Source organism: Tenrec ecaudatus, chromosome 2, assembly GCF_050624435.1.
Source record: "Tenrec ecaudatus isolate mTenEca1 chromosome 2, mTenEca1.hap1, whole genome shotgun sequence".
NCBI lineage: Eukaryota > Metazoa > Chordata > Mammalia > Afrosoricida > Tenrecidae > Tenrec > Tenrec ecaudatus.
This window is the reverse complement of record NC_134531.1, coordinates 78,425,736-78,445,001: the sequence shown is the minus strand read 5'-3', so window position 1 is coordinate 78,445,001 and position 19,266 is coordinate 78,425,736. Positions and strand designations below refer to the sequence as shown.

The 19,266-nt window shown below is 44.2% G+C and overlaps 1 protein-coding gene across 1 annotated transcript in view; it reads left to right on the top strand.

The window, feature by feature from the left end:
- The first annotated feature begins 7,890 nt into the window (after positions 1-7,890).
- ACOT12 (acyl-CoA thioesterase 12) overlaps positions 7,891-19,266 on the top strand; it is a 63,518-nt gene continuing 52,142 nt past the window's right edge. Inside the window, exons 1-2 of the mRNA XM_075543066.1 lie at positions 7,891-8,017; positions 15,163-15,232. Of these exons, the coding sequence (XP_075399181.1) occupies positions 7,891-8,017; positions 15,163-15,232 (197 nt within the window). The remainder of the gene's footprint in view (positions 8,018-15,162; positions 15,233-19,266) is intronic.

Genomic DNA, 19,266 nt, shown 5'->3' with positions numbered 1-19,266 from the left:
AGAGCATCCATCACAGGGAAGAAGCAGAGAGGTCCTCCTTCGTGTTCCCTCTAAATACCTGTCCCTCGGGGGTCAACGTGCATCTTGCAGATGGACATTAATTCACTGGGTTGGATGTCAGGTCTGAGATAAAGTCAAAGCTGAACAAATCTTGGGAAGTGAAGGAATTGGGCTCAGACGTAGTGTTGCATTCTTTGGGAGCTTGGTAGTCGCCTGATGTGTGTCTGTCTGCAAGTGGGGGCCGCTGGAAGTGCAGGGATGCACAGAAGGAAGGCTGGCGTGAGGCCTCCGGAAAGGAGACAAAACAGTCAGGTAAGAGGCCCCAGCTGCCTCAGTTGGAGTCATCATTAGGGCCTGGGTGTACGCACCAAAAAGAGATCCTCCTCCAGGCAACAAACCAATCCAAGAATTTTCTTTCTGCTAGAAAGAAAAATGCACTGCTCCTAGGGGCGGGCCAGGGTGGTTGGGGAGTATAAAATTCCTCTTACCTACTCAGGCCGCATTCGCACCCTCCCACCCACCATGGCCCACCCCTACGAGCAGACATTAGCCAATGTAGCCCACAGTCCACACCTCTGTTAGAGAGTTGTTCTTCACAAACTAATGTGCTCATGAACGGCCCGGGAGTCTTCATCAAATACACTTTCTGGCTCTGTAGCTCTGAGGTGGGTCCTTCCTGAATTCTGTGTTTCTGGCAAGTCTCCCGAGGACACCCCTGCTGCTGTTCCAGGAGACAACCTTGGACTCCCTGTGGGTTCGCTGTTGCTCTTGGGAAGTGTCCTCGAGGACATTGCCACTCAGAGACCCGCAGGCAGCGGAAAGAGCCCCGCCAGGCCGGCCCCAGCCGCCGAACAGTGGCTGTCTGTGAGCCCACGTGGCAGCCACTGTCAGTTCATCTCGTTGACGATCGTCCTCTTTTGGACTGACCCTCTAGTTGATCAAATAGGATATTCACCTACAGCAGTGGGTCTCTACCTTCCTCATGCCGCGACACTTACAGTTCCTCATGTTGTGGAGAGCCCCCCAACCATAAAACTATTTCGTTGCTACTTCATAACTGTCATCTTGCTACCGTGATGAATCGGGTGACCCCTGTGAAAGGATCGTTCAACCCCCACGGGGGTTGAGACGCACAGGTTGAGGACGGCTGCTCTACTAGGTCAGGCCCCTCTTGATAGCCATCCTCACATCTAGGGAGCAGGCTGCCGGTACTTCCGATAAAGATTTATCTGTTCTTCTGCCAGTCTATATTCTTTGCTAACAGCCTAAATCAAAGGCACTGCTTCGTCTCTAGTCTTTCTTCTTTGGCGTTCAGTTTTCACAAGCATAAGAGGCCACTGAAAACATCCCAGCTTGGACCAAGCCTACCGTATTCCTCAAGGCAGCATCTTTGCTTTCAAAAACGTTAAGGAAGTTCGTTGCAGCAGACATTCTCAGTGCACTATGCTGCTGGATTTCTTGATCACTGCTTTCATGGGTGTTGATGACGGATCGAAATAAAACAAAATGCTTGACAGTTTCAAAATTTTCATCATTTATCACGAGGTCACTTCTTGGTCCAGTTGTGAAAGATTTGTGTTTTCTTTATGTCGAGGTGTACTCGATACTGAAGACTGTAATCGTTGGTCCTCATCACGAAGTGATTCAAGTCTTTTTTGCTTTCATCATGGAACCATGTGTAACCGACATACTGAAGGCCATTCCCCCCCGTCCAGATGAACATTCCCCCCGTCCAGATGCTGCATCTTCTTTATCTCATCCAGCTTCTCAGATGATTTGCTCAGCAAACAGATTGAAAAACTGTGGTGAAAAGATACAATCATGACATACGTCTTTCCTGATTTTAAACCGTGCAGCGTCCTTTGTTTGTTCTTTTGAATGGCTAGGTCTTGGTCTACATGTAGGTTCTGCATGAGCCCCATGAAGGGTTCTGGAGCTCCTGTCCTTCCCAATGTCTTCCATATTTGTTACGAGCACACAGTCGGAAGTCTGCATAATCAATAAAACATGAACACACTTGGTATCTGCTCTCAGCGGAGATCCATCTGATGGCAGGCTATGATTCCGCCCCATCTTCTGAGCCCAGCTTGAATTCCTGCTAGGTCTCTGCTGCTGTCCTCCTGCAATCATTTTTACATGCCCTTCTGCAAAATATTTCCCTTTAGTTCAATATTCATAGTATCCCTGGACAATTTCCACATTCCGTTGGCACTTCTGTTATGTGGAATGGGTACCTACATGGATCTCATCCAGTCAGCTGGCCAGGTAGCTGGTTCCTGAGTGTCCTGCCACGGGCCTGTGAGCACTTTCAATATTGCGTTCATTTGTTGAAACAGCCAGTGTCTTTCCTTTAACGTCTTGGGCTCTGTTTTTCAACTGTGCTGCTTGAGCTTCTTCATTCAGTACCATCCGTTCTTGCTCAAGCGCTACCCTTGAAACGGTTGAACTTTAGCATTTGGGATGCAATGGCTCTACGTATTTCTTCCATTTTCTTCTGATGTTTCCTGAAGGTTCAGTAGTTTTTGGAGGCGTGAATTTCTTCTTCAGGCCTTTCAGGCTGAGGAGTGCCACACAGACCTTCTTTGGTTTTCTAACTTGAGGTCTTTGCATATTTCATTCGAATGTTTTCTTTTGTCTTCTTGAGTAGCCCTTTGAAATCGGTTCATGTCCTTCATCATTTCTTCTGTTTGCTTTAGCTAGTCCATATTTAATAGCAAGCTTCTTGTGACACCCAGTTTAGTCTTTTGTTTCTTTTTAATTAACTTTTTGCTTTCTTTACATGTGATGACTTTGAAGCCACCCCACAATACCTCTGGTCTTCAGTCATTAGTGTGTAATACATCACATCGATTCTTGAAATGCTCTCTAATTTCACATGGGATAAATTCAAGGTTGTACTCTGGCCCACAAGAACTTGTTTTCATGTTTTCACCTTAAATGCATACTTGCTTACAGAGTCTTGCATAGTAAGCCCTTGGCCTTGTTATGACTGATGATATTAAGTTTCTCCATTTTTTTCCATGTTCATAGTTGATTCCTGTGTGTTCCATGCATCTTGATCCACATGTAAAAGCTCATTTATACTGAAAAAAGATATTTGCAATCAAGAAATCATTGGTCTTGCAAAATTCTACCAATCTCCATGTTTTTATATCAATAAAGCCATGTTTGCCAAGTATTGATACTTCCAACTTTTGAACTCCAATCACCAGTAATTACAAATGAATCTTGATTGCGTGTTTCATCAATTTCACACTGCAGAAGTAGATAAAAATCTTCAATTACTTCATCCTTGGCAATAGTGGCTTGTGTGTAAATTTGATGAATAGTTTCATCCATTGGTTTTTCTTATAAGCATATGGACATTCACCTATCACTGATAATATTGTACTTCGGGATAAATCTTGAAATGTTCTTTTTGAAGATGAACGTGACACCATTATTCTTTAATTTGTCGCTCCTAGGATAATAAGCAGGATGACTGTCCAATCAGAATGACCAATACCCATCCATTTCAGTTCACAAAGGCTTAGGACACCAATCTTAGTATGCCCAATTTCATTTTTGGTGACTGACAGTTTTCCTAGATTCATACTTTGCACTTGATATATTCCAATTATTAATAAATATGTTCAACCATTTCTTCCCATTTGTAGCAGTGCCACCTCAACAACGGGAGGTCTCGAAAGCTGTCTTCCACCCGCGTCATCAGAGTTGATTCGACTTTGAGGAGGGAGCCTCCCCACTCACAACTTGAGTGCCTTCCTGCCTGAGGGACTCCTCTTCTGGCACCATATCAGCCAATGCGGGTCCTAAGGCAGTCACTGCCTTTTGTTAAAAAGCAGTAGACCACCAAGTGCTTCCTCCTAGTTTGGAGCTCCCCTGAAACCTGTCCACTGTGGTGACCCTGCAGGTACTTGAAATACCAGTGCTAACAGCGTCCAGCAGCACAGCCACACGCAAGTCACCACCGTACAATACACTGGCAGACAAATGGTGAATGAATAAGCTGCTTAGCCTCCAATTCCTGTCAGAGGATCTGCTTCTGGAGGAAGCAGCATGTTTGCGACTTTTTTCCAGTTAAATGTTTTGTTTTCTATCTTCTTTATATGCCTTTGCTTTTTGATCGCAGTTTCCTCAAAGCCCAGCCATTGCCTATTATCATGCCCAAGACAGTTTATTTCCTCCTCTGTAAAATTAGGGGTCCGATTGTCCGGGTTCCTTTTGTTCTCCCGTGCTGAAGATGATGCCAGCATCCTAGAGACTGAGGGACTTCCCGCCCTCTTCCTGTCAGCCTACCTGACCTTGTAGATGACCTTTCACATCCAGTTGGCTTCACATTCTGCGCATCTTCAAAGACGTCTCTAAACAGAAATAGAAAACGGAGCCTTTTTCTTTCCACACAATAGCGAAGATCCTTGACATTCGAGATAAATGGATTAGCACATGCAGATGACATACCCATTATGAAAGAAAGAGGCCATTCAGAAAAAAACAGAAGAACAGTAGTTCCAGGCAGAGATTATTAAAAGGAAATCCATGTAAAGCCAGCGACGGATATGAAACCATAGTCAAAGAATATCAAAACAGGAGATGATAAATATGAGGTAATGGAACAGCGAGTTTGTATGCTGTGTCTGCTTTTAGATAAAAACATCCATGAACATCCAGAGACAGATTCATGTTGCCCCTTTCCAGGCAATCACTTTGAGACCTTTTATACCTGAGCTTAAATACTTATTTTTTTATTAATTCCACAAGTTTGCAAGGAATCAAGTATACAAGCAAAGAAATGATTCAATATAGCATGTACTGAAGTGGTCCAACAATACAATCCAGGTAAAATTCCAAACTTTATTTCCAATAATGTGATACATTTTCTAAACTATCAAGCAATAAATTCATTCATGTACTTGTCAATTATTTCTGCATAACAAACAACTTCAGAATCCCAGTGGCAATAAAGTTCTCATTCACCAGCCCGCATGTCTGCTGGCTCTGCCTCGGGCTGCAGGGGGCTAGTGGGCCTGCAGCCACTAGCGGTCATCATTCATGCTGGCACCCAGATGCTGATGCAGCTGAGGTCCCTGAAGCTTGTCATCTTCTCCCGGCGGAAGTAGAAGGGCCTGAGAACAGGAACACTTGGTGCCTCTTAAATGAACTGCTTCATCTCAAGTTCTTGCCAGCCAGCACTTCAGGATGAATCAGTATAGTTACATTTGCGTATTTCTGTCCAGGTAAGCTTTTCTGGTTTGCTTTTTATTCCTCTCCTTTGATTCCATGCTTCTTGCTTTCGGTTTTCCAGATCTAGCACTAGACATGGAACTAATTGCCTGTCACCTCCCTACATTCCATTCCAAAGGTAGCCACTTGACTGTGCTCAGCATGCATATGTTAGGAAACGAAATACTCATGGCACTGTTAGCAGGCGAGGGAGGGGTGATAATCTCAGTTATCAATTCAGAAGTTATGATTCTTGGTCCACGTGGAAGATAGTGGGAAGGAAGTACTAAACTCGAGAAGCATTTTCCAAAGGTGAGTATCAAAGGTGATAAGATCAGTTAGCATTGCCATTAAACTAAGTGGAAGCCACATAAAGGGATTACATTGGATATGCATGTTTTAATCTGTTGATTTGAAGTGAAGTGATTTTTGTAACATTGAAACCCATGTTTGTCTTTCTAGAGGTATCTAATTCTTATTGGTGCTTTTATGGGAAGGAAACATACCACCGAAGCTCTCTTTTTAAAAAATCGTTTCATTAGGGGCTCACAATCCATACACACATCAATGTGTAAAGCACATTTGTACATTCATTGCCCTCATCATTTTCAAAACATCCACTCTCCACTCAAGCCCCTGGCACCAGCTCCTCAGTTTTTTCCCTCCCTCTCCGCTTCCCCTTCCCTCATGAACCCTTGATAGTTTATAAATTATTATTTTGTTATATACTGCACCTTCCAACATCTCCCTTCTGTTGTCTGTCCCCCAAGGAGGAGGTTATATGTAGATCCCTGTAATCGGTTCCCCCTTTCCAACCCACCCTCCCAGTATCACCACTGACACCACTCATCCTGAAGGGATCATCCGCCCTGGATTCTCTGTGTTTCCAGTTCCTATCTGTACCAGTGTACATCCTCTGGTCTAGCCAGATTTGTAAGGTAGAATTGGGATCATGATAGTGGGGGCGGGCGGGGGAGGAAGCATTTAGGAACTAGAGGAAAGTTGTATGTTTCATTGCTGCTACATCACACCCTGACTGGCTCGTCTCCTCCCGGAGACCCTTCTGTAAGGGAATGTCCAGTGGCCTACCAATGGGCTTTGGATCTCCACTCTGCACTCCCTCCCTCATTCACAATGATATGATTTTTTGTTCGGATGATACCTGATACCTGATCCCTTTGACACCTCATGATCACACAGGCTGGTGTGCATCTTCCATGTGGGCTTTGTTGCTTCTGAGCTAGATGGCCGCTTGTTTGCCTTTAGGCCTTTAAGACCCCAGACGCTATATATTTTGATAGCTGGGCACCATCAGTTCTCTTCGTCACATTTGCTTATGCACCCATTTGCCTTCAGCGATTGTATCAGGGAGGTGAGCTCACAATGATATGATTTTTTTTTGTTCTTTGATGCCTGATACCTGATCCCTTCAACACCTCGTGATCGCACGGGCTGACCACCGAAGCTCTTAAAAGCTTTCTTGAGTCTTCCTTGCTTATGTCCTTCTTTCTTAATCATTCAAAAACAAATTTATTTTTATATTTATTTTTTGGGGGAAGGGAAGCAAAATTACCAGAATCTCCATTGTGTTGTTTCTATGCTGGGGCTTGGCTGATCAGCTACACACACACACACACACACACACACACACACACACACACACACACAAAACCAGTTACGCTCACAGTCGTTCTGACACATGGCAGCAACATGCATGTAAGGACCGAGGTGGGCTTCACAGAGTTGTCCACAGCTGAGGGTTAGAAGGAAACCCCCAGGCCTCTGTCGAGGTGCCTCGGGGTCCCTTGAAGCAGTGGCATTTGGGCCCGTTACTAGGCACCCCTGTTACAGAAAAGCAGGCAGCTGGGAAAGTGAACAGACAGGTGCTCAGGCTGTCGTTGCCTTGTTGGCCAGGTAGTCTTGACGAAACACCTCAGTAGTAGTTCATGACATTCATTTAGAACTCCGGCTCTTTGGGTGAGCGGTCCAATGCTTAAACTGCTGCACCACCAGCCCGAAAGGCAGGTTCCAGTACCCTTTAATCGGCTTCTAAAGCACATGGTCTAAATTTTTGAGATAGCTTTTACCTAATCCATTCTTTTTTCCCTAATCCATTCTGAACTCGCCATTCCTTGCCAAACCCTTCACATCAACCATGGCATCCTTACTTACGCAGGAAGCCAGCATCTATCTCTATCCACCTCAATGCCGCTAGGTAGAAAGGCCTGGCAGACTTCCAAGGAACCAGCCGTTGGAAAGCCTGTGGAGCCCAGTGCTGCTCTGAGCCTCCTTGAAGACAACTCCTTTGGGCCTTTTGCTTGTCCCGGCAGCCAAGGACGTGCGGGAATTGCCTCCCAGGATCTCATTGGATTCTCTCAACAGCCCTGTTAGTATGTTATCGCCCCTCCGCTGCTTAGGAGCACCTGGCGCTTGCCTGCTTTGCCTGCCTTGGTCGCCTCAGAATTTGAATTCCAAAGCACAAGCGCCCCTGCGCATCTCCAGGCCGGCCACTGTTCCTGACCCCGGCCTTGCACGTGTCAGCAGCGCGCAGAGGTTGGTGGCCAGCGGCGAGCGCGGCTCGGGGCCAAGCCCAGCGGCTCCCGGGTGCCCTTTGGAGCGGGGCGGGCCGGCGGCGCCTTCTCCGGGGCTTCACTCGCGGCCTCGGACATGGCGGGGCCGGCGCTCGCCGAGGTGCTTATGAGCCAGACCATCCTGCCTATGCACGCCAACCCCCGCGGCGAGCTGAGCGCCGGGCAGCTGCTCAAGTGGATCGACACAGCCGCCTGCTTGGCAGGTAGGCGCCGTCTGGGAAGGCTGGGGGACAGCCTGGGGGGACAGCCTGGGGGGAAGGGTGGCTGCGACTGTGGGGGTGCGGGAGGACAGGGGCCAGGGGTGATGGGAGTCCAGTCACGAGCTGAGGCCGGTCACATTGCCCTGTGCCAGGACAGAAGCCTGCACTAGACCTAGAAGGGCAGGGAAAGAGGTTGGAAGAGAAAAAATAAAATTAAATAAGAAGTGATTAGAGCAGATGTGATGCCTGTGGATGGCTGTGGGCCTTGGGAAACAAGAAAGTGCAAGTCAAGCTTTTAAAATTGAGAGAGAGTCAGAGAAAGAGAGAGAGAGAGAGAGAGAGAGAGAGAGAGAGAGAGAGCCAGAGCCAAAAGAGGGGTCTAAGTCAGTGATTCTCAAACACTTTGGCTATAGGACCCTTTTACACCAGCCACATCGATGAGGATCCTGGTTATTTGACATCATATTTGAAAAATAGAAAAGATACTAATGATGCCCTTTTAAAGAACACAAATAAGCTCATTACGTGACAAGACAAATCCATTGATAAAAATAGCTATTTTGCCCAACAAAAGAAATGCCCTCAGAGGCGTGAGACTGGTTGTTGACACCTTGGCAGATCTCTTCAGTGCGCCGTGTAATTAAACGGTTGCTGAAGTCTCCTCTTTGCCCCTGCCATTCCGTGTGTTTGGGTACCATGCCCTCAAGGAGATGGATTGACACCTTGAACTGTCCACCCTAGTTAGCAGTCAAGCACTTAACTGATTGCACAACTAGGGCCCCTTCTTCAACCTCTTGTGCGTGCTAAATAGAAACCTATTGATGAAAAGAATGGCTGGCTGATCCATGGATCCATGGATCAATGGGCTGGTATATGGATGAATGGGCTGGTATATGGATCAATGGGCTGGTATATGGATCAATGGGCTGGTATATGGATCAATGGACTGGTATATGGATCAATGGGCCGGTATATGGATGAATGGATGGCTGCAGATCTTGGAATCTCATTTCTGAAAAGATGGCTTATTTTGTATGAAGCACTTTATAAGCTCAGAAAATGTACAACTTAAAGTTGCCATAAAACCTTGGAGCTGGACTAGGTTTGAAAGATCACGTGTTCCAGTCCCTTCATTCTACAGAGAACAAAATGTAAGCCGGAATAATTAGACACGCTGCGCTTCTCAGTGAGTGCTCATGGAATTTCCAATACCGCGTGTGTTAACCACCTGCAAAGATCAGTCATCAAAGATCAGATTGATGCCAATCTGTTAGTTCACTTTCTGTTGGTGGACAGGTCTATTTAATTTCTGCCTCCATAAATTTTAACAGGATTGGTGGTAGTTTCTAATAACATCCTGATGGAACTAAGAATATAAGATTAACCTATTTGTAGGAGAAGGCAACAGGTTTATAAATTATTGAGGTTGCTAGTAAGGAGGATCCCTATGGCCAAGGCAGCTGAGTGCACTCGGTGATACTGGTAGATGCAACTGCTACTGTTCCCTTGCTTGGGACTGCTACCCTTCCTATAGTGGAGAAACAAGTGCCCTCTCCCCGACTGGCTTAAACTTCCTAAGAGTTTGGAAACCTTTGAAAACTCAAACCACAGAAAGACCAAGTTGATAATCAAAATTTTCAGGAAATGAACAGTTATGTGGCTGTGTTAGTCTGGGTAGATTACAGAAACAAAATGTATAGACACTCATATGTGTATAAAAAAGAGCTTTACATACAAGAGCAATTAAATATCGAGAAAACCTCCCAGCTCAGTCCAAATCAAGTCCATTAGTCAATATTAGCCCATATGTCCGATACCAATCTATAAAGTTCTCTTTGGACTCATGAAACACATGCAATGACGCAGGAAGGCAGGAAGAGCGCAGGACAGTGGGTAGGAAGTCTTGTGGATCCAGTGGCATTGTAAGCATCTCAGAGCTGGCAGGGGTCTCCACATGATTCTTCCAGCTCAGGGCCCTAGCATAGCTCCCTGTGTCTTGTCAACTGCAATGTCTCCCAGGGAGTGAGGGTGTGTCCCAACTCCCAATGAGCTATTGATCTACTTAGCGTCTCTGAATGAGGTCATCAAGCTGTGACCTGATTGACAGGCTAAACTCCACCCCTTCACTTTTAACACTAAAATTGACAACAGATAATGGAACTAGCACAGTGACAATCAGTCTAATATGGAAGAAAACTTTATGACAAAATTGTTCTGAGAAACAAGGCTTATGGTATACATTCTATGGTGAGGGAGAGGTGTCAGCTAAGCAAGGGATGTTGTCTAATGCAGGTGTAACTAAATCTATGACGGGGGAAAAAATATCCCACCACAATGTTCTACTTTGAAGAAATAGAAATAATACAATAAAATGTGTTTTTATTTTTTCTGGCATTTTTTCCTTTATTAGTCAGGACTTTTATAGAGCTGCATCACTATGATAAGTAATAATAATCACCTGCATGGCCCCAAAGCATTATTAGATTCTGAAATATCTCCTCAGGAGTTAAAAGAAGATCCAATCAACACCATCACTTTGGCATTCAACCTCATTTCTGGCAGTGGCCCTGTTCTTCTTCGGTCCCTCAAGACAAGAAGCTTGAAGCCACCATTTAGTCACTCTCCCACCCCCATGTCTCTTACCTATTTTGAAATATCCTGGGCTCACAATTTCTTCTTCATTTGCTGTTGCTTGTCCTTGACAACTCACCTAAAGGTTGATGGCTCAAACCCACCCAGCAGCTTTGCAAAAGAAAGTCCTGGTGATTTGTTTCCGAAAAGATTTCACTGGAGAAAGCATTTTGGAGAAATTCTCTTCTGTAACACATGGGCTTGCCACGAGTTGGAATGGACCTCACAATAACAATATTGATATTCTGTATGAAAGACCATCAAAAATATAAACAAAAATAAGCTTGTCCTGTTGAACTCGGGTTATTTAATTGAAAAAATGGTTGCAGCAATATATTGACAGATGTGATGGTTACGGATTAGGTCAAGAGACTCCTGGTGCAGAATAGGGGAGGAGCCCAAACTATAAATCAGGCCACTGCCTTTTGTAGACGAGAGACTGAAGAGAGTGTCATTCTCTTTGTGCTTTGCCTTCTGCTGGAGTTGACTCACCCTTCTGGTTCCTCAATCTCCTGTTGCATCACTTGCCATCCCAACAGCTGTCAGTGAACTAGAATGGTGGATTCATTAAGCTGACTTCAGGTTCATAGTACCTCTACATCCACCAGCCTGTGCCCCCAGCTATCTCTGCATCATCATCCTGCTTCAGGTTCATTAGCGTCTATGAGTCAGGAGAAGCCTGACTTGAACTGGACTGGACTTAATCTATCTCTACAACTGTGTAAACTGTTTCTTGATATAAATATCTGTCTATATCCAACACATGCAGTGTCACTTATTTTGCTTCTCTGGAGTGTTCTACCAAACACGACACAATTTCTAGATATTTAAGACCGATTCAGAGGAAGATGTGGAACAAGGGACATCATTGCTGATGCTACATGGAAACTTGAATGTACACAATAGCAGAAGTATGTTTACTTGTATTTTATTGACTATGGAAAGATGTTAGACAGTGTGGAACATAACAAACATTGAGGAAAATGGGAATTTCAAAAAACTTCATTGTGCTCATATAGAATACTTACATGGACCAACAAACATTTATTTGAATGAAACAAGGGGATATTGCATGATGTAAAACCAGGGAAGGTGTGCATTTGGATTGTAGCCTTTCACCATACTTTTTCAATCTATAATCTGAGATGCTGGACCATGTGAAGATGAAAAATATTATGATTCGAGGAAGGCTTATTAATCACCAGCAATGCGCAGACAACACAACTTTGCTGGCTGACAGTGAGGACTGGAAGCACTTGCTGATGAAGATCAGGGATTACAGCCTTCAGTATGGATTACAACTCAGTGTAAAAAAGACCACAACCTCACAATTGAACCAATAAGTAACTCATAGTAAGTGGAGAAGAGACTGAAGTTGTCACGGATCTCATCTTGCTTGGCTCTACAATCAATATTCATGGAAGCAGAAGGCAAGTGATGACAACCATGCATTGTATTGGCCAGAGGTGCTGCATAAGACCTCTTTAATGTGTTAAAATCAAGGATGTCACTTTGAGACCTAAGGTATGGCTGACCCAAGCCATGGTGTTTGGAAAATGCATCAAGAAGGAAAATGGATACATTTGAACTGTGGTGTTGAAAGTACCATGGGCTCCCCAAAGAGCAAACCAATGTGTCTTGGAAGAAATACAACCAAAATGCTGCTAAGACACGAGGATGGTGAGACTTCATTTCCTTCTTCGGAACAGACCAGGAATAAATAGTCCCTGGAAAAGGACATCATTTGGGGGACAGTGGAGAATTAGTGATGAGGGGGAAGAGCCTGATTGAGATGAATTGACATAGTGGGTGTAGCACTGAGCTGAAGCAAACAAGAATTGGAGGGTGATGTGGGCCTGGACTGGATTTTGTTATGGGCTGGAATCTATTCTGCGGTGTCCAACAACATCAACAACAACTGACAAACTTATATGGAGAAAAGTCCAATATAATCATATAGGAAAAAACCAAACTCACTCCCATCAAGTCCGTGCTGACAAATAGCAGCCCTGTAGAACTGGGTAGAACTGCCCCATGAGTTCCCAAGACTATCACTGTAAAGGGTACCTATTGTTATGATTGTGTTTCTTCTTGATGTCTCATGCTATGTAGCATAGTGCTGTGTAAACTTAATAAATATCCTATATTTAATTAAATTGTCTTTATTGATTACTGTGTTTTAGTTATTGGCAATTAATGACTCATAATTAATATATATGGTACGTGACAATAATGTCAACAACTCATTTGCTCATGGAATGAATGTCTCTTAGGTACTCTTTGGTCAACATTTCACAACAAAAATTTGTTAATGTTAATTGTCAACAGTTCACTGACAATCTTAAGTCCCTAAAGGACATTAACGGGGACCATACCTCAAACTGGCACTGACTAAATGGGTGGGGGGGAAAGGATTGATTCTGCTCAGTATTTGGAAATTAAACCTCAAAACTAAACCCTCTGCCATCAAGTATATTTCAACTCACAGTGACCCTAAATAGGGTTTCGGAGGCTTCTTTTTCTCCCACAGAGTCTCTGATGGGTTTGAACCACCAGCCTTATGGTTATCAGTCCAACGATGACACAACAGTGCCACCATGGCTCCTACCCAGAAATCCGTGGGTGCTCTATGGGAGAAAGACGTGGTAGTAGGCTTCAGTGAACATTTGCAGCTTGGGAAACGTGATGGGGAAGTTGTGCTCTGTCCCATTGGGTCCCATTGGGCTTGCTTTTGGAACTGCACAGTGCTCACCTTGAGTGTTCCTAAGACCGACGTTCCATATTCCTTTCCGTTCACGTCCATCGTCATCCCAGAGTTTTAGTGTGGCTAGTTTTCTGGCAAATCGGTTCATGTGATGTGTATGTTGAGAAGAACAGTAAGTTACCTGAAGCTTGTAAAATTAGAATTAGATAGTAGAGAAGAGTGTGCTAAGTACTTGCTCTCTGGAGTCTTTTTTCAACTCTCTTTAGCTGAGACTTTCAATAAATGCGTATTACAGTTAAAGTAATCCACTGTAGAGAAGGCACACAAATTCAGGGCGAGTCACTCTTTACCTCGCTCTCTTTCCATTCATAGTATCACATTAAAGGAGCCCTGGTGGCCAAGTGATTTTGTACTAGACCATTAATCTCAAGGTCAGCAGTGGAAACCGCTAGCCAGGTCCTAAGGAGAAAGATGGGATTTTCTGCTCCTGTTAAGAGTGAGGCCTGGAAACACACAGGTAGTCCTAGGCTGCCTGATAGGCTTGCTATGGCATCAAAGTCAAAGTCTCCAAAACAAGGCGGGGGGTGGGCTGGGGTAAGTTTTCTGAAAAAGTCAAAGCTGCCTGGTAGTTAATCGACTGACGATCAAAACCAAAACCCTGGCAGAAGGACGTGTCAGAACCTTCCACAAAGAAAGTAAGTGCTGGGACAGGGAAGGCGATGGGCATAACTGCTTTACAATCTCACCCCTTCGACCTACTTTAGAGTTCTAGTGCTGAACATTTTCTGTTTTCTTTCCAACTGGAGTTTTTCTCTAATCATTTTGTTGCTGTTAACTAGTTTGACACCTTGGGTTGTACGTTTTCTGGTACAGGAAATCCAGAATGGTGGATCTAGAGAGAGAGAAAGTAACCGGATTAAGGGTAGCTCTGGGATGCAGCTGGGGAGACTGGGGTAAATAGGACGTTAACAACAAGGAGCACAAGAAAAAGGAAGTGCGCTCAACTTGAATGTGGCGGCCATTGTGCAACACTTCTTGATATGATGGAACGATTGAATAGTATATTTGGATTATTTCCCCAGAAAACTTTCTCTAAAATTAAAAGAAAAGAAGCAAAATGTTGGTCTTAGGTGCGGGGAGCAGGGGGAGAAAGGGGAACCAATTGCGAGGATCGACGTTTAACACCCGTCCCCCCACCAGGGGAGATGAACAACAGAAACGTGGGTGAAGGGACACAGCAAAAGGCAGTGTAAGATATGAAAGCAATAATAATCTATCATTTATCAAGGGTTCATACTTCCTTCTGGGTAGAACGCTCTTTCTTAGACATATCTGAGCATCTCTGGATTTGTGTCTCTTGTCACCCGGTCTAACACAGTGGGTATTGAAACTGAATTTACGACAGAGAAGAACCATTAATTTACAGATCAGAGGAACTCTTTTGACCCAGAGCATGGTGATGGACGGTTGTCCAAACCAGACCTACTGGGGCATGTTGGTTCCGACTCTCATCAACCCAGCAGGACAGAGTCGCCCTGCCACATAGGCTTCCTGGGCTGTAAATGTGTGCAGAAACAGGCTGACACATTGTCTCCTGTGAAGCAGCTGGTGGATTTGAATCATCAACCCTTCCGTTAGCAGCTGTATACTTTAACCACGGTGCTTCCAGGGTACTTTTGTGTGGTCACAGTGGTGATGTAATGAATGAGAGGGGCTAAAACACATCCATTTAGTTTTCTTTACTCTTTTTCCCTAAAGTGGAACAATTCCAATGTAATTACTAACACAGCATTTTTTTTACCTATTTTTGAAGCTGAAAAGCATGCCGGGGTTTCCTGTGTTACAGCCTCCGTGGATGACATACAGTTTGAAGAGGTCGTCAGGTAAGTGGCACTGCTTCGTTGCATCTTTCCCCGGGGTCTATTGGTTCATTGGCACATGCAGCTGTGGCACCCAAGCTTATCCATTACATATTAGTGATTTTATTTGTTGATAGAATAAATAAACTTCGACCCAACAGGTATCAGTGAAAAACAATCATAGGGATTGTTTTTAGTAAACGTTGAAGGTGTCAACAGCCACAATCTTGCTGAGAATCAGCTCTCAACGTTGCATATATTTTCGAGCAGCCCTTGTAGATGCTGATTCTTAATGGCTGCTTCCTCCATAAGAGCAACGAACGATCACAAGTATCTCCATGACGGCGGATTTCATCCTGAGGTTGTTGGGTAAACACTAATTCTTCTGAGCAGAGATGGCAAATGTGGAAGTGCGGAGATGCATGGACACATCCTTTTGTAGAAAATTGCAAGATTTTGAAACATAAATAAAATAAAGGGAATTGTACAATGTATCCAGAAGCACCCATTGCCCAACTACAACCCAATGCATTCGAGGACATCTTGTCTGAGCAATCACCCTCCTCACACCTCCACACCCCTGGATTCTTCCTAAGCAGGTCCCAGGCATCACCCGTAAAGATGCAGCACACATTCCTGAAAGATGCGCGCTGCTTGAAAAGCAAAGCGACTTAGCCACCATATAAGTCTCTGAAACCCTGACACAACACATGTGCTTTGTTTGCCTTTGCTTAATTTCAAAAACTGGCTACTTGAAGGCAGATCCAAATCCACTGGGTCGGTTTGCACGTCTCTCAAATCCCTCTTGATTTATAACTTGCCCTTTCTTCTCTTTGTTTGGCATCTGCTTAATAAAAGGAAACAAACCATGTTTTTGAATTCTAGAACTTACCACACGTTAATATTTGTATTATTGTCATCTTATTTGACTGGCTCGCCTTTCCCCAGTATTTCCTGTAAAAGGATGCTTCCATATTTAGGGTTGACCTAGTTTGATATTTTGGCAGAAGTGCATTCCATTCAGGACATGTGACAGCTAATGCCCGCTGTTCGGAACTGTTGTTCCCGTAGGCATCTGTAAAATTGCAGTATGTTGATTGGATCCTTTCCTCGTCAGTCACGATCTGAAGGGCTTTCGTAAGGTAGACTATCTTTCATCGATGAGTTTGCTGCACTGAGCTACAGTGTGCACAGAAAGGTAGGCTTCATTCTTTCCTCCTTTTAAAATATCGTTTTGAACCATGGAAATGACAGTAGTTGGTGGGCTTCGTTTCACTGAAGTTGATATTGTTCCTCAGGCTCACATAACGCCACCTTGGCCAGTACAGCCGCATGTGTTTCTGACCCACGTTTCATACCCTTTCTGGTAGGCGCTGCAGGCTCCTTCAGCACGTCTTTGTACAAACCTACAGTCAGGGCTTTCTTGTTTGTCTTTACACAGTGAATTGGATGAATGTTTACGGAGCAAATCAGTGTGTCATTTGTGTGTGTGTGTGTCAGTGTTTCACTTATGTGAGTGTGTCAGTGTTTCAAGTGTGTGTGTATCAGTGTTTCATTTGTGTGCGTGTGTCATTGTTTCATTTGTGTGCATGTGTCAGTGTTTCATTTGTGTGCATGTGTGACACTGTTTCATTTGTGTGTATGTCAGTATTTCATTTGTGTGTGTCAGTGTTCCACTTGTGTGTGTCAGTGTTTCACTTGTGTGTGTGTCAGTGTTTCACTTGTGTGTGTCAGTGTTTCATCTGTGTGTGTCAGTGTTTCACTTGTGTGTGTCAGTATTTCATTTGTGTGTGTGTCAGTGTTTCACTTGTGTGCATGTGTGTCAGTGTTTCACTTGTGTGCACATGTCAGTGTTTCATTTGTGTGTGTCAGTGTTTCACTTGTGTGCATGTGTGTTAGTGTTTCATTTATGTGCGTATATATCAGTGTTTCATTTGTGTGCATGTGTATCAATGTTTCATTTGTGTGCATGTGTGTCAGTGTTTCACTTGTGTGCATGTGTGTCAGTGTTTCACTTGTGTGCATGTGTGTCCGTGTTTCATTTGTGTCCGTGTGTGTCAGTGTTTCATTTGTGTGTGTGTGTCAATGCTTCATTTGTGCATCAGTGTGTGTGTGTGTGTGTGTGTGTGTGATTGCCGTCCCCACAGGGTCGCACCATTTGTTCCACTTCTTCCCCCAGTGTTTGCTGTTTCCAGCCCTCTTTCTTACATAACCCTTCTCACCTTTGTCCTTGGGCCAATGCTGCCCTTTTGATCTCCAATGGTTAGTTATTCTAAGGTATGCAGACCTCACTGGTATTGTTGTCCACCCTCCCTCTACCCAGAGACCTCTGGAGTGGCTGACAATTGAGTCACCAGGACGAGGTTGGTTCCATTAATCTCCAGTAGACCAATAAGCTTGGCCCTTTTCTTTTCCCTTTTTTAATGATTTCAAGCTTTCTTCCACATTCCCCCCGTTCAATCCAGGACCTTCTAATGGGATCCTTGTCAGAGTGGTCAGCAGTAACACCTGGGAACCATCTCGTTCTTAGCTTCATGGAGACTAAGGTTCACATTGTTAACTCATCAGTCCATTGGACAAATTGTTCCCATGAGTTTTAAATTTCCTTCTTGCATCTTTGTTTCTGATGGGGAGAGACCAAAAGTTGAAGCGTAGAAGGCTGTTCACAAAATTGTTAAGACCTCATTTGTTACTCATCATAGTAGGATGTAAAAAATTGTTCTTGGGGAGTACATTATGTCCCTTGACCGTGGTTTCACCTGGGACTATGGTCCAGGACTCCCAGGCCAAGCAACTATTCCCTCAAGGTATTTTCTCACCGAGAAAATATTTTCAAACGTTTGTCTCCTGCTTTACTTTACTCTGTCTGTGGGCTTATTGAGAGTGTGCATTGTGTTGTAAGGTGCCATCAAGTTGACTCCTATTCAGCAACTGGGGTTACAACAGGGAAAAAGCACGCTCGATTGGTGCCGGCTTACAATTGTTCTGGTGTGTGAGGCTGTGCTACCGGCATTGTTTGTGGATTCCGATTTGTGGGTCGGTCCATCTTGTTTGGGGGGAGCCTTCATTTTCTCTGCTCCTTTACCAAGCATGATGTCCTCCTGGTCTCTCTTGATAACAAGTCCAAAGTGTGTGAGATGAAGTCTCGCCATCGCTGTCTCTAAGGAGCACTGTGGATGCACTTCTTCCAAGTGAGATCGCTTTGGTCTTATGGCGGGCCGTGTACTTTAAATATTCTTTGCCAGCAACATGATTCAAAAGCATTGATTCTTCTTTGGTTTTCCTTATTCAATGTCCACCTTTCACATGAATATGAGGCAATTGAAAGTATCAAGGCTTGGGTCAAGTGCACCTTAATCTACAAAGTAACACGATTGCTTTTCCACACTCCAAAGCAGTAAGACTTGTGGAGCAGATTTACCCAGGGTAATGTGTCTTTTGATCTCTTGACTACTGTTTCCAAGAGCATCAATTGTGTGTCCAAGCAAGACAAAATCCCCAACAACTTCAATCTTTTCTCTGTGTATCCTGATGTTACAATGTTCTACAATCGTTGATCTTGATCTTCATTAGTGCGTCAAGCCCTGCTCACTTTTAGCAAGCAGAGTTGTGTTATCTACACATTGCTAGTGGTTAATTAGCCTTCTTATAACCCTGATGTCACATTCTTCTTCATATGATCCAGCCTCTCTGATTATTTGCTTAGCACATAATCCTGTAATTATGCTAAGAGGATACAACCCTGATGCACACCCGTCTTCATTTTAGACCATGCGCCTTTCCCTGTTCTGCTCGAATGACTGCCTCAGGATCTAGGTATAAATTTGAGTGAGAGGTACTCAAGATCATATTTTGGTTCTCATGGACCTGTTTTAATTTTCTTCAGCTTCAACTTGTACTTACATATGAACAATTAATGGTCTTTCCCACAGTCAGCTCCTGGTTTGGTTTTAGCTACTGGTATTGAACTTCTCCATCATCTCTTCCCACCGATGTAGTCAACTTGATTTCTGTCTATTCCATCTGGAGAAGTTCACATATCTGGTCATCTTTTGTGT